Source organism: Paralichthys olivaceus, chromosome 16, assembly GCF_024713975.1.
Source record: "Paralichthys olivaceus isolate ysfri-2021 chromosome 16, ASM2471397v2, whole genome shotgun sequence".
In the NCBI taxonomy this organism is placed as follows: domain Eukaryota; kingdom Metazoa; phylum Chordata; class Actinopteri; order Pleuronectiformes; family Paralichthyidae; genus Paralichthys; species Paralichthys olivaceus.
In genome coordinates this window covers 19,382,269-19,397,725 of record NC_091108.1, presented here as the reverse complement: position 1 = coordinate 19,397,725, position 15,457 = coordinate 19,382,269, and the positions used below count along the sequence as shown (strand labels likewise).

At 39.7% G+C, this 15,457-nt stretch overlaps 1 protein-coding gene across 1 annotated transcript in view; it reads right to left on the bottom strand.

The window, feature by feature from the left end:
• The window catches only part of pappa2 (pappalysin 2), a 69,142-nt gene that overhangs the window by 14,690 nt on the left and 38,995 nt on the right, over nucleotides 1-15,457 (bottom strand). The window contains exons 15-25 of the mRNA XM_020100026.2: nucleotides 13,577-13,690; nucleotides 11,073-11,208; nucleotides 10,816-10,990; nucleotides 10,440-10,505; nucleotides 10,254-10,350; nucleotides 9,655-9,832; nucleotides 7,558-7,771; nucleotides 5,707-5,875; nucleotides 4,911-5,043; nucleotides 3,653-3,774; nucleotides 172-243 (exon numbers count right to left, since the gene is read on the bottom strand). Of these exons, the coding sequence (XP_019955585.2) occupies nucleotides 172-243; nucleotides 3,653-3,774; nucleotides 4,911-5,043; nucleotides 5,707-5,875; nucleotides 7,558-7,771; nucleotides 9,655-9,832; nucleotides 10,254-10,350; nucleotides 10,440-10,505; nucleotides 10,816-10,990; nucleotides 11,073-11,208; nucleotides 13,577-13,690 (1,476 nt within the window). The remainder of the gene's footprint in view (nucleotides 1-171; nucleotides 244-3,652; nucleotides 3,775-4,910; nucleotides 5,044-5,706; nucleotides 5,876-7,557; nucleotides 7,772-9,654; nucleotides 9,833-10,253; nucleotides 10,351-10,439; nucleotides 10,506-10,815; nucleotides 10,991-11,072; nucleotides 11,209-13,576; nucleotides 13,691-15,457) is intronic.

Below are 15,457 nucleotides of genomic sequence, written 5' to 3'. Positions count from 1 at the left end.
AGACCAAATGACCCCCGGACCCCCCACTGCAGTCAAACACTGATAACCCTGGATGTGGATGGAAGAGTATGCTTTGTTGGCGTTCACAATATCCTTCATCCAAGAAAGCACACTGGAGAAAAATATACTCCTGTGTTTGATGCCGGGCTGCTTGGCTGTTTTGACTCCTACCTCACATGACTGGATGCAATGGATGTGCTGAGGGTCGGGGTACCACGTCATGATCCCTGTACAGACAATGCTCTGGAAAACAAAGGACATAACAATGGTTGATTCATGCAGTCGTAGAAAAAGGGTGATCACTGTGTTTGCCATGGAAAACAATATTAAAGTGGGACCAGTGGAGGCAGACCATAGATTATATTTTGAATGGATGCTCTAGAAGTAAATCATAGCATTCTGATTCAAGATTTGTGAAGTTATGTTTTTTTTGTAAACCTTGTGAACCTTATGGGTGATGAGACTTTTTTGCCAATTGTTGTTTTTCGTGGTCTAAGAAGAACTATTGGATCTAGTGGGGAGATTGTTTTACCACTTCTTCTCAATGTTTATTGTTTAGTTCAGAATCAGTGAAAAGAGTGAGTGTGGCTTAAATCTAAAGAGGCAATTTTTGGCAGCATGAACAACACAAAACAACTAGGGCTAAGCTCATGAGATTTACCAGAATGTAGACATGACATTACATTGTTTGCAGAAGTGAGGATAGCCTTGATTAAACATCAGTAAATTTAGAAAGCTCACATGCGGTTTTGGCGTGGGGTTGATTGTGATTGTGAATGTATCCATGCATCTAGATAAGAGCATCTAAAAGTTGATAAAATACCCAGTGGGCAGCAGTTAGCCACCTAATACTTATATTTTGAGAGGTTCCAAATAATTTCTTTAAATGGTTATTTATAACCTACCACTACCACTTAGCCCTACAATATTTCAGAATATAATCAGCTTTCCTTTTTGACACAGTCCAAAAAGAGTTAAGCCTTATAGGGGTGGGATTTTTTGCGGCGATTTAAGGCTGTTATACGACTTAAGTCAAGATCATAACAATGGCTGACTCCTATAGCAAAACTTAGATTGTAAGATTGTTGCTCCACCTTTATAATGCATTCTTTAATGGTTTTACATGTCTAAATGTATTGATTCAATTATTAACATCAGACCAGATGTTCTCTCTTTTCTTTTAACCGCTAATCAGTTTGAGAAAAACTTATTTGAAGGCAATTTAGCAAAATTCTTTATCTTTTCTTTATTTTATTTGACCGAAGACAGACTTAAAATAAAAGACTATAGCTGACTAAAACAATTTGGCTGACATGGAAATTTGATCTTAATCTCAAGATTAAGATTTAACAATAGCTACAAACAACATTACCACTATTGTAAGCAGCATGTTTACCACTTATGTCAACTGTGCCCCTCATATGCTTACCATTTAGTATCTTGATGACAAAACAATATATTAAGTTCCTAACTCTGTCGAGTGTCTACAGTGGCAGGCACATTTTTTTCCAATAATGCAGTAGCATCTAGACTACCTTACAATAAACTGCTTTTTAAAAAGAATTTGTTCTGTGCAGATATCCTGTTGCTTTCAAAGACCTATCCAGTGCAATTACAAGCTTGTGCTGGCGTTCTGTTGTTTATTGTGGAAGAAAAATAATAGTTTTATACAACTGAAATTGATAAAAAATAAAGGGGGTGAGCAGATAGCTGATTGACTAATAAATATGGACAGAGAAAGTGGATCCTCCCCTGTGATTTCCTGTGCAGCCTGACCCAGCGAGGGAGACCTGATTCTGAAGTATTTGAGATAAGACAATGCCTCAATATGGCGCAAGTAACCAGACCTGCGTCCAACTATTTGAACTTGGCAGGGGTGGCTTAACTGGCTGGCTGGCTGGCCAACTGACCACCCAAAAGAAAGACGAAACTGGAGCAGCGTGGGCGACAACATTAACGTAGAAGCAATTCCTGAGATATGATATTGGGTAACATGGCCGACCTTTAAAGCAGCACTCTTGCGTAGACCTAAAATCTGGCATCCCTACAAGTTTGTCCATGGTGACCTGGGTACGCTGTGTGTGAAAGATTTTTGTGTGTTTCCTAAAAGGCTTGACGTCAACTGGGACCTTTACTCTTGGTATCTGCTTGAGATTTCCAGTAATACAACAACACTTCAGTGATAACAAATGAACTCACATACACACAAGGTGGATTTTGTTGTATGATAGTGTGTGATTATCTGGGGCTCTGGATTATCTCCAGAATTGAAGATGTTTTCCTAGTAAACTCTAAACTTGCTAGTAACTTAGTCAAATCTCTGATATGAAGAGTTTATCATTTTTATTCTTTAATTGTGGTGACACAATTCTGGTTTATTAAAGAATAGTTGGAAATAGTCTCTTGACAGTTTTTACATTTATTTAAGACTCATGGTTAAATGACTCGTTGAAAATGTGAGTGTTATAACAATGCAACTCTATTATAAAGAGGCATGAGAGGGGCGTGAATCTATTGGGATGACTTGTGTTGCAAAAGTGTAGTTTATTTCAACATAAGCTAAAAAAAATGTATCTCATCCCCTATCTATCTGATCGCCCACCATTAGCTCTAAACCAGTTTTTCCATAGTAACAGCTGTTTTACATCCATGCATTTATTAACTTGATATAAAATATCACAATTTAAAACTAGCCTTTTAAAGTGGTGCTCTGGTTATAACCCACAGGAAAATAACTTAAACCATTAATATTATCAAAAGCCATTAACAGACGTATGACATTATTTGGTTTCGTCTGAAAGGGGAATCGTATTGGATCTTTCCGATCCAGGCTCTAAGTATCAAAGCACTTTAAAAGATTCACAATCAAGCACCAGAAAAAGATGATTTATTTTGGCATTAATGAAATATCAGATATCATATTGAGGAGATTTGAGGTCCAATATGTATGGTAACAAATCTGCTATGTTTGTTTTATGTTAAATGAGTTGTTCATGTCTTCAACTGTGAGTGAACTTCACTCTGTGTTTACATGACTTTGTGTGAGTCAGGCTGGAGCAGTAGCTCAGTTCACTCCATGTTGTTGTTCAGACCTCCAGATGTTTGGATGCATTATTCAATCCAATGGGTGTTTTTGTGTAAAAATCTCACCACTGTTTGTGAACGGATCGACTTTCACTGCGCTCTGAACTGGTCGCATGGCAGCGAGCAAGCAAAACAATAACTGTTTCATAAAACCTGCCAAGAATTTGCAAATGGTAGCAGGACCACAATCGCTGTCTCAGTTGTGGTTATTTAAACCAATCGAGCCATCTCATTTTTCACCACACGATGCTTCATCATGCAGCATGAAACAGTTTGGAAACAGGTGCAAACTGTTTTGCAGGCTGATAAGTAACATCTCTTATCCGAGCTCTGAATTTGACTGAACTGGGTCCGATGGACATTCATTTGCAGTCTATAACTGTAACTTCATATATTTAGTAAAAAGGTTTTTTGAACCTTTTTTTTTTTTCAACGCTAAGACTGCATTTAGAATTGCACTTACACTGCCAATGGTGGATTTTGTTAATTTTGAGATATATCATCAGAGAGTACGAAAGAAGACAAAGTGACCTGACACCCTGTGACACCCCACCCCACCCCACCTCACCTGGACTTTGCTGGGCAGCATCCAGTGCTTTAGTGAGTCAGCTGAGGTGCCATTGGGCAAAACCACTGGGTCACGCAGATCCATGTCCAGAGCCATAATGCATGTTGGGTAGCACAGAGCACCTGTGAGGAAAAGGAAGAAAACATACGAATCAAATAACACTTACCTCTAACCCCGATTAGCATCTGTTAAATGTATTCATGTGCAAACACTGAGGAAAAAAACAGACCACATTGCTGCAGGCGATATGGTCATCTGTCATCTGTGGTCTGCACTCTTCGCAACCAAGAAGGGAGTGTGCGTGCGTGTTTGTGCATACTTATATATTTGTGAGGACCATTTTGAGCATAAACCTAACAGAGTGAGGACATTTTTAGAAAGTGGGGACATTTTGGCCTGTGCTCACTTTACCTGAGGTGAGGGTTAAGACTTGATTTTAAGGTTAGGGGCTGGGGAAAGCATTATGCTAATTGGTATCCTCACTAAGATAGAAGTACAAGAATGTATATGTGTGTGTGTAGGTTCAATTTCTTACGAGTTTCCTCCTGGTATTCTATTCAATAACATGTATTTCTACCATATTCTAACAATTACCTGACAAACTCATCTGTTAAATATATATGTTGTCTTTTAGCCAGTGTGTGATGTCAGTATTTATTCCATTTTAAGTCGCCAAACCACTATACCATGTAATGCTCAACAAATATTATTCATAAGTGAGAAGTGATTCATGATCAAACCTGGAATTCAAATAGAGACAATGGCTCTAGACCTCCTGCAGCACTATAAGTGAGCGGAGGTTGTTTTTCTCTGTATATTTGCTTTGGGTCAGTACTGTAAGAGGCAGAAAAATGTCTCCCTTTATTTATACAGTGCAGCACACTCAGAGTGGGAGACGGATTTATTTGCATCTGGTTTTGGATCTGCATCAAAACATACAAGATAGACAGTCATGGGATATGTCTACTGGAGGAAACAGCGGTGTGCTGTGATTGGGCATTTATACTTGATCAAAGAATGCTGTCAAGTATGTGTATTGGGTGTGAGAAAAGGAGAATAACATGTAAATGTTGACAAAATATGCTCTACTGCCATGACTGTTTTGTCTGTTCAGCCGAGTCGTGAGTAACGAGACAAGCCAGAGACCAGCAGGCTACTGTGTATGGCTTTACTTTGTTTGACAGAGGGAAGCAAATATAATCAGGGCTGTTTATTTGATGGATTAAAACTATTATCCCAGAAAGAAGTTTATGCTCACCAACATTCATCCCCTGGTCACAGCTGTGCTCCACAGAGTTGAGATTAGGAGGGGGGGTGCAGGATCCCTGGAGCCTGGAGCACATGGTGAACTCAGCTGTCCACTCACCATCCTTTTTGCAGCGAATCTCACTCTGGAAGCAAATACGAATTCTGAATTTTTTGTTTTGGTCATCAAGGGACTACGTGCAGTTTACACTCACTACTGCTGCACTGTCTTTCCACAACTCCACAAAAATAATTTAATCAATTTGGATGAAGACTTTTGTATGACAAACGTTCTTCCTGTTGCATCACCTACGAGGGCTGCGTCCACCTATGCTTGACCTTGAGTGGTGCCTCTAATGTTGGCGTGTTGTCAATTCAGTTATTGACAACTTTTCAAATAAAGTACATATATACACAAAAGTAGTCTTTCCATTTGAATGGTTCAAATGGTTCCCTTTGTTAGTTTCGTTGCCTTTGTAATATCATATACTACCAGTAGAATGAACGTTATATCAATTATATCAATTGTTCAATGCTGCCTCAATTTCCTGTACTTGGTCCAAAAGTTAAAACTACCAGAAAGTGTTTTTACACTGCAAATGAACCAAACCATAGGTCAGTTTGATCTGAATTTAGAACGCCTCTTTTGGTCGCATGAAAATTTAGTCAGTTGGTCTGAGGCACCATTCACACCTGATATTATGATTCAGACTAAACTGGAGAGTCTGGACTGAACAAAGTGTGAAAGTGCTCTCAGCCTGTAAAACTTCTATTTGCCCTGGAGAATAGACAACAGCTGAACATCTCACATTTTCTGTTGCGTCCGGGCACTGCAGGGTGCAGCGGGTGTCATAGAACAGGCTGTTGGTGCAGGTGAACATGCCCTGAAAAACGTCAGGCAGGGCTGGGCAGGATATTGGCTCACAACTTGTTTCCTCCCACTGACCCCTCTTATGGCACTCCAACTTAAAGTACTTCCTAAAGAAAACATGAACAAATACAAACATAACAATAAATTATCTTTATTCATGGTAATACAATGTTTTTCACAGTATAATTGCTTGATTTTTTTTCTTTTTCTCCAGAACCACGTGCGCTTTTCTCCTTAGCTACTCTGCCCCCGCCCGTTCTACAGTAACAATGATCTCCACTGTGATGCAAATGGTGTGTAAATGCAGCCATATGTGTTCATATATAAATGTATATGGGTACCCGTGTCAAAGGTAAAAAGAAAAAAGCTAATTTAAAGCTCTCCAAAAGCTGCTGTCCTTCACTTTGACATGTTGGACTAATAAAGCAACAATGGTTATTAACATGTTTACACACATTAGCGACATCATTACTAGTAAAGTTTCCCAGCTGCAAGTGGATTTTACATAAAAATATTTTTACGCCATTTTACATGGAAATATAATGTAATGCAAAACTATAAAATGTATATTCTTCCTGGCCTTATATGATAGTAAAACCAAGCCTGTTAAGACATTTCATAAATTGGCAAGTGAAGAAGCTAGGAAAAAATATACATGGAGCATAACTCAACAACTCGATCACTAGTAATACAGACTGAAAAGTGTGAAGATAGAAAGATGACTCTGTCTGAAGCAGGATAAGATCCTCACCAGAGGTTGTCTCTCCACCCTCATCTCATTAACAACAGCTTAGTTCAGTAACGAGCTGTTACCCAATGAATTACAACAGGCGAAGTAATGACGAGGCCCAGTTAGCAGCAGTGTAAGTTTTATTGGACCCTAATGTCAGCTTGTTCCGAGGCAGAATGTTGTTTTACCGACGATGAACTTTCGACTGCAGCCATTGATATTTAAAACTTTGCACCTGGGCTCTGGGTGTCCATGTGATTCACTTTTATACTGTTGCATAAAATATCTGAATCGAAGGTCCTAATTTAATAGCAGTGCGTACTGAGAATCTTGTAAAATTAAGGAAAAGTTGGAATTTCCTGAATTACGCAGGGAGGCATGTGTTATAATACACTGCATTGTCTTTGCTCTGCTGTACTAAGACTCAGTATTACTAGTTTGTTTATGCACAATCTATGGTGCAGGATTATGTATAGAAACTTTGTGTTCATCCTATATATTTATCTGCTATAAAAATGTTATAGTCAATATTTTCCCAATTATGATTCAATGATTTACTAGAGTGCTGTTGTTTTTTTACATGTCATGCTGGCTATTTCTGAGGTCTCTTCAGCAACAATCTTCAGACCCAAGTTCACACTTTTTCAAAATAAAAGCTATATAATTCAGCTTGGTATATAAAGCAAGGGAGCGACAAAACAAACGTGCTTTTACTTTGAAGAGAAATTGCCAAATAAGAAGTGATTCTGTGAATGTTTGTTGCCATGAAGGAGATCAGCACCGATCGAGGGTCAGTCCATCTGTGTCTTAGTTTGACATGGTGAAATCAAATCAATCAAATTATCAAAGTTGACCCACAGTTTGATCTAGTTTCCGATCGCTGTTGTAGTTTATCCAAGAAGGTAGAAGAAGACGAGAATAATATGCCTGGAATAATTGATATGATTGATAATTAAAGGTGTCAGTCAGAACACAGAGCGCACTGAAAAGAAACTCCATATATAGTGATGCTAGTGTGGCTGCCTCACCAAACCCTGGCAGCAGCAGTTGGCAGCTCACCTCGGTGTCTTCTTTTGGAGGCTCCCTGTTACATAGAAGCCTGGGTTACATTTGTAACGGCAGACAGAGCCAACGTCATGACCTGAGGCCTGACAGTCTGCTGTGAGCAGCTTGGAATTGGGTATTTTTGGGACCTCTGGACACTCTATCTTGCAATAGGCCTCTGGGAAAGACCACAGTCCATCATCCAAACACACCAACCTGTCACTGTCACCTGGGGAGGGAGGTAGATGGGGGAGTACAGTCGGACAGAGACAGGGAAGTGTTATGACTAGTTATGACTAAAGACATAGGACAAACAATGTTCTCTCTTTTTCCTCTTTGCATCCAACTTTTTCTAAACCCGTATAAACATTTGAACCAAACCCATTGGTGAATGATGAGGTTAACGATCATTAGAAAATAGAAAAAGAAACTTGACTAGTTATTTTTTTCACAATATGTGTTTCTAGAGCATTTTGTTACTGCATATTGAATTAGACACTATGACATTTTTGCAAAACAGTGTCCCTGTTTCTTGAGATGTTTTTTAATGACTTAATTCCTAAGACACTGATGTGAAAGTGAGAGTACTAGCAGGAAACAACATCAGAGATGTGTTAACTTCCTGTTTTCTTTGACATTTAAACCCTTGCCATGTTTACCTGTGAGAGTGTAGCCACAGCAGAGGTAGAGAAAAGTCATACGCTCAAAAAATTGATGCCAGTGACAAAGTAATACGTTTATTATCCTCTGAGCAACTGGTCATAAGAAATAAAATGAGGCTGGAGCAGCAAAACCTCCAAATTGCTTGAATTCACCATTCTGAGTTTTTCATTTGAAACTATGGCACTCAGTCGAGCTCATACCTTTGCCTAATAGTCCCCAATTAGAAATTGAAGATTTAGTTTCTTCATGCATGGGTGTGCTTTAAAACACACATAAACACGAGTAAAATAGTCTGCACGTCACAAATAAAAGACAAAGTATGTGCGAGAAGTACAAGTAGGTCGACATCATGAATCCATTTCTGTTGCACTGAACATTCTGGTTTTGTTGCATGGCTCTGTCTGGTTGAGTTATGAGGAAAAGGAGACTATGGCTTCTACTTTGCCCAAAGCTAATATTTTCTATGTTTGTACGGCCCCACATGAAGCAGGAGTGTTGGCATTTGGTGAAGAATCATAACACCCAAACCCTTCCACAATTTTTTAAAGCTTTTTAAACATTGCGCTGGTGTTGTCTTTATCCATGACAGCTGTACTGGTGTCCGCTCAATATATTCCTGCTGAGTGATACACAATGGACCTCAAACATATTTCACAGAACCAAAAGCGACAAATAGAATTATTTCTGAACAATCTGTATTTTGATCATGGATACATGATTCATACTTGCTGTGGTTTTCTGACCACAAACACAAGTTGTGTGGACATCACGCTTGTTCCATCTAATCACTTCAAGAAGCATGGAGTGCATTGCGTAACTGACCAAAAGGGGAGTAAAGCTCTTGTATTTGTGCGTGTGTGTACATATTAACATCTTAAGGGCATTTAGCATAGAGAAGTACAATTAAGAGAATACATAGTTGTTTTTTATGTAAATGGCCTTTCCACTGTGATTTTACTACAATCCTGTCTATTAGTTCCCCTTGTCTTTTCAAACTAATTTGTTTAAATAAACACTGTCTTTAACAACAGTGGAATGCACCCTGTAAAAAACAGGCATCTGGTTATCAGCTATAAATGTAATGTCCAATTCATTTTATGAGCTGTAGCTTGTAGAAGCATCTTGCTGCGGTTTGTCTGTTCACTAAATGGGGCTGTAATGTTCAGACAGAGGGTCTAACACACTTACAATATGTGAAGCTTTGGTGAACCTAGAGAAGTATCTTTATTGATAATTGTGGAATTTAAAATGACTTTTGTAAGTTTTATCAAGATTGTGCCCCTTAACTTACCTGAGTTTCTTTATGAGACTGAAACAACCGTCTATTTTCTTGTTAGATTAATTTACAGCCAAATGGTTTGCAGATGAGACTTGTACCTTTATTTATTTGTAAGTGCAACCAGACTCAGCCAGCTCTGCCACCACAGAGCAGACAAAGCCAGCTCTAACCTTGTAGTATGGACGGTGATCCGCAGGTGAAGGAGCATTGTTTGCCAAAGGTGGTTCCCCAGGTGCAGCTGAATATGGCGTGGTAGATGTGAGACTCATCGGGAAGGCCACAGTCTACTGGCTGACAGCTAACTATACGATCCCATGAACCATGAAAACACTCCAGCTCTGCCTTTCTCTGAAGACGAGCAAGGGGAAGAAGACAAAAGATGAGAGACAGAGCTGAGTTTACACCTTTACCTGTAACATTCCTGAGATTCTGTCTTTGAATTCTGCAGACACTTTCTTGGACTTTGACGTGCAGTTTATTAAATGGAACACGCAAGGCATACAATCTGTTTGGGTTCCTCATCATTCGCAGGAGATGTCAGATTTTTGAGGTAAAAGAGGAGGCAACCACAGATGTTGAGAGCGGAAAATAGAAAAAAAAGATGTTCCATATCATCTAAAAAGTTCCTGTTGTACCACTCTAGAAGTAGGAAATACTCAAATCCCCATCACAGTCAATGTTTCTACCATAAATTGTAAATATGCATGCATAGAAAATATAAGATAACTTATTTTAGTGGTGTAACACATACTATAACATCCAGGTTTACCTGATGGCGTGGGATTCCCCTGCCGTTGAGGACGGTGATACTGAAACCACGGTGACACTGAACAGAGCAGTGAGAGGTCTCTCCTCCTCCTGTACACCTACACAGACACACTGATATATATACAAAGTTCTTTTGTCTGTGGTTTCATCTCTCTGATTGTTCAGTGTTTCGTTGTAGAGGGCTTACCTGACAGAGGCGTGCTCTAACTGAGGCGGGTTGCAGCTGTCCAACTGACACGGCTGCCGCAAACAGCTATTGCAGGGATGGAGGTGGGGGGAGACGAGGAGGGAGAAGAAGAAGGAGAGGAATAAGAGGGGTGTGCAATTGGTGGAGTACTCTACAATCTTTTGTACAAGTACTCTTTCCAATACTCTAAACGTACACAGTAAACATTTATTCCAATGATCTGAATTCAATATCATGAGACGTATGCCCACTGTCTGCAGTTTTACAGTTGCCGTTCCCCTACTTTTTAAGCTCAGTGTGTAACTGGCATGCTACGTGTGAAGGCATGTGTGTGTTAAGTAGGTAGCTGTGGGAGAGCCCACCCTCTGATGCGCACCCGGTCAGGGCGAAGGTGCTGAAGTGACAGGAGGTCCTCAAAGCCACGCCTCCCACTGCCACCGAGGGGGAGGAAAAGAGGAGGATAACGGAGGCCGTGAGGAAGAAGGGACGCGAGAGGTCGTGGGTCACATTCACCACTAACGGGTTCCGATGGCACGAGAGGTTATGTGTCCCTGTGCAGATACGTATTAGTATTTAAATTATTTTATTTTGCTTTATAGATTATCAAAAACATAGAAATGACTACAAAAGTACCTAGTGAGTGGTTTTTGCCAGTAGTATCAGACAGGATGATAGTGGCGGTCCTCCGGCAGTGATCCCCAGACAATGACCCGTCTGATGCTATGTACACCATGACAGAGGCTGCCACTCCAGGATGGACAAATCCCACCTGGATCAATGGTGAAAGTGATGACAGTTTAAAAAAAGAAAAAATTGAGGCGAAATTGAGAACATTTAAATTTTTGCTAGCAAGAAACATACTTTATAACTGTGAAAACATTTGATAAATGCATACAATGCCATTAATGTGTGATTGCTGTATGTTCAAATATAGGAATTGTTATATAACATCTTTGTACACAAGGTGTTTTCATCAGCATTCAGGCTTTAAATATTGGATTCCTGGTCCAACTTGGTCGTGCATTTCAAAAAGGTGGAACAGGCCGAGAGAATCAGTGGTTCAGTCCAAGTCTCCCCCATTCTGCTGGGCACCAAACCTCAAATTGCCCCTGACATCTATTCCAGCACTGTATGGGTGACATATGACAGAGTGCTGCACATAGATGCACTGAATGAATGTGTGTGAATGGGTGAATGGCAAAACTATACCGCCAAGTGCTTTGAGTGGTCATCAAGACTATATAAAGACCATTTACCAGTACACTTGGATGTCACCTAAGGGTTGTTGTTGCTTGTCTTTTACGGTTTGATAGCAAAGAAACTTCTGGCTGCTCTCAGTTGCAGACACAGTGACGGTGAAACTGCAAAAACTGCAAGCTGCATGTCTACTGCCCTCTCCAACGTAACACAAAGAAATACAAGAACAACACAAAGACGCCAAGTGTATGAGGGCCCACTGAATGCCTCTGACCATTGGAACAGAAGATTGTGTCCTCACCAAAGCACTTGCTTGTGTACTTCAGAAGTACTGTAACCATGTTGTGACTGGAACCCCATGTAACTGCGATGATTCCAAGTTTACGCTCTCTGTTCTCTGTTACAGAACTTGTCACAGCACCCGCCAAACCTACAGACTGTGAGCGTTTCATAATCAACAGATCCATTTTTGGGGTAAAATAAATGTTTAGACATCCTTTTAAAGAATGAAAAGGTTCTTCCAAATGAAAATGTGCAACTGTTGAATGAGATGCTTTTTGAGATGCTTTTTGTGAGCTGGCAGAGATGGGTATGATAGAAAGGTTTGAGAAACGCTTTTCAGATCGAGCAAGACAAGCTATTTAAGCGAGGGAGGCACTTTCGGAGACAGAAAAAACACGTCAAGGAAAAATTAGGTGTTTCGGGGAGAGCTGACAGATATGGGTGTTATAATGAAGGCTTTGAAAGAGTCAGTGAAAGAGTCGAGGGCGAAGGCGGCCTTACAGAGAGGCTGCAGAGAAGTGTTTGATAAAAAGGGCATTCAGAAAAGAAGCAGGGGATGGAAAGATGAGTCATTCAACAAAGAAGTGGAAATGATGAGAGGAGAAGAAGTAAAATGAATGAGTATGTGCACGGAGGGAAAGAGGCAAGCTCCTGACTGCAAAGGGCTTTATAATCCGGAGAATGACAGACAAGAGTACGAAACTATCAGTCAAATCAACAGCTAGCCTACGTTCAGTCTAACCCGCAGAGTCAACTGTGGGAACTGGGGCTGTGGAAAGATTAAATAATACAAAACTACTAAATATGAGAACCAGACACAGGTCTGGAATGGAAAGCCACGTCCAAATACAGTGCGGTACACAAACCAGGACATCTACGTGAAGCACGGTTGACTAGAGTATGTTGCAGCTGCAAAGATAAGCAGGGAAACTATTCAAATAAACCACTTTTAATGCAGTCACTATTGTAATTCTCTGTCAACACAGGATTCGACAACAAATACAAGTGTCATCAATTTTAAAACAGATTTTTAATCTTATAATAAACAATTAGTTAATGATTTGAATTGTTCAAGAATCATTTTCAAATGATCGAGATGTTGTTCCCATTTTTTCTTTGGAGCCATACTCAGTTATAATTATAAATCATGCATCCATGACAACTAAAAGATCTATTTATGTTTAGAAAATTTGAATTTTTTCTTCAGATGCCAGAATATGAATAACTTGTTGAAATATGAATCATGACCTAATAATACAACACACCACTATTAATAAACTCGTAATGATCATTATTGAAGGATTTTCGAGATTTGTTCCCTCGCAGTCAAAAATAAAACTGCAGATACAGAATATGCAGTGTTAGTCATGATCGTAATTATCTTCACATCATTAGAACTCATAGTTCACAGTTGACCTGGAAAATGAATAATTATACACACATACAACCAATGCATTGAATGAATAATGTAATTCTTAAAAAAGTTGTGTGTGTGTAGGTTGGAGCCAGCCATCTGCGAGCAGCCCTTCAACCCCATTTAAAAAAAGTTTTGGAAAGTACTGGAAGCTGTTGAAAAGTAGCCACCCACACTCATTCAGTGAAGGGGAGAACAGATACAGAACACACACACACACACACACACACACACACACACTGACCTTCAGCCAAAATGAATGTTCCAGGTCATTATTTGTGTCAGACTGGGCTGTGCAAGGGAACCAGGCATCTGTGGACAGTGTCTCACGCATCTCTAGGTGGTGATACCTGCAGAGCTTCACACAGAAACAAATGGATTCTTGATGCTTATTGTGCAACAATTAGTAATAATTCATGTAGTCGTGAATTACTTCTTTAGACACGTCCATCCAGTATAAGGTAGTATGGTTTGTCTCTAAAAAGTGAACAACATGAACATTTCCATTCAGCTCAGATGATCGATGTTCTATTTTCCTACCAACATGTTTTCCGTGTAAATCCTTACCAGAACATTTCACCAATGCCCAACGGCATAGTGTGTGTGTGTGTGTGTGTTAGCTCTTACTTAGGGTTAAGGTATTTTTTCCATTATGAGGGTATATACAGCATATGAGCAGGGTATATCCCTTCCAGTTTTCATTTTAACACAATCGCAATGCAGACGTTACATTTCAAAACTTTCCCTGACCTTTAAATGTGACTAAAATCTTAATGATCTAATCTGCTGTGTCATCACAATGTTTAGTTTATTGTGAAGCAATAAAAGTTTTTCAGAATCCTGTGCTAATTTAATAAATTCTATTAGACTATTTAGTGCCTTGGGAAGAGCCCAAATTCTCTGCTAGTGAGGCATTTAATTGGCCATGCTGAATTTATTCACGACACTTTGATTTGTTTTGTTTACTGCACTTTTCCTCATACAGACACTGTAGCATGAAAAATCCCAGGAGATGTGCCAGTTCTGAGTGTGTTTGACACCAGCAGTCCTCCCATGGAAGTGAATCATGTTCTTTGCCCGACTGAGCAGAACTTACTTCACCCTGCATCACTTGCATGTGACCTATCCTCTAGAGGAGCAAGGTTGACTTGAGGCCGTTTCTAGAACTGTGACATAATTTGGAACATCAGCAATGACGGGCCTGAGAGGCCTCATATGATTGCAGAAATTTTATGGGAGATGTCAGAGCTGGAAAATTATTGGTGTATTTTGTGCTAAAGTTGTAAAAAGAGAGATGGGAGCGATGCCATGTTCAAAGTTGCTTTGCTGTCATGGTAAGTTCTGCCAAAATCTCCTCCAAAGTTATGTGCAGAGCCCTTCTTCTTGGGGCTTGTCTTTACCAGTCACTGCTCAACTGTGGTTCTTGCAAAACAGAAATGCTTTTACAGTTAATAATTATCCAGCTCATTACAATCCTCTGCTTCAGGTCTTTTATATATGTCAATGGGATCTGATGGATTGCACCTCTCTAATAGAAAGGTTTTGCATCATGTAAAAGATTAGTCAAACTAGTTCAGTACAAACTTGCCACTAAATGAGCAGAGATCTTCAAGTTACTGTTGTGAAAAGATCTGGTTTGAGTCCAGTCCATCTGAAATTGGACATGAAATCTCAGACTAACCACAGTGAACGACCAATCGATGAAGACATACTCGTATATATTTCAAGGAAGTGTTTATGTAATTACAGGCTGAACAGAATTGATTTGACTGGTATGATACTGCTTCCAGCCACAAGTGGAGGCACAGAAAATAATACGAAAATCTCCAGTGAGTAGTGATGAGGAAATTAGGCATATTTGTTCTGGGTTGAATTGATGTTAACATATCTCTTTTTATTACATACACACCTGACGATAATGTGAACTGATGCATATTAATAAGGATGCTTCACATGAATAGCCAGTCAGAATCATACTGTCAGAAGCTACTGCATTATTGGTACCGTCCAAATGGACAGTCAGACCTCATAGCTTTATTGCCTCTCTATTTTTCATGCAAGCACTTATCTTTTACTCTTCAGTCTGTGCAAATGTCACTAGGAATCGGTTGCCTGTGAGCATGAC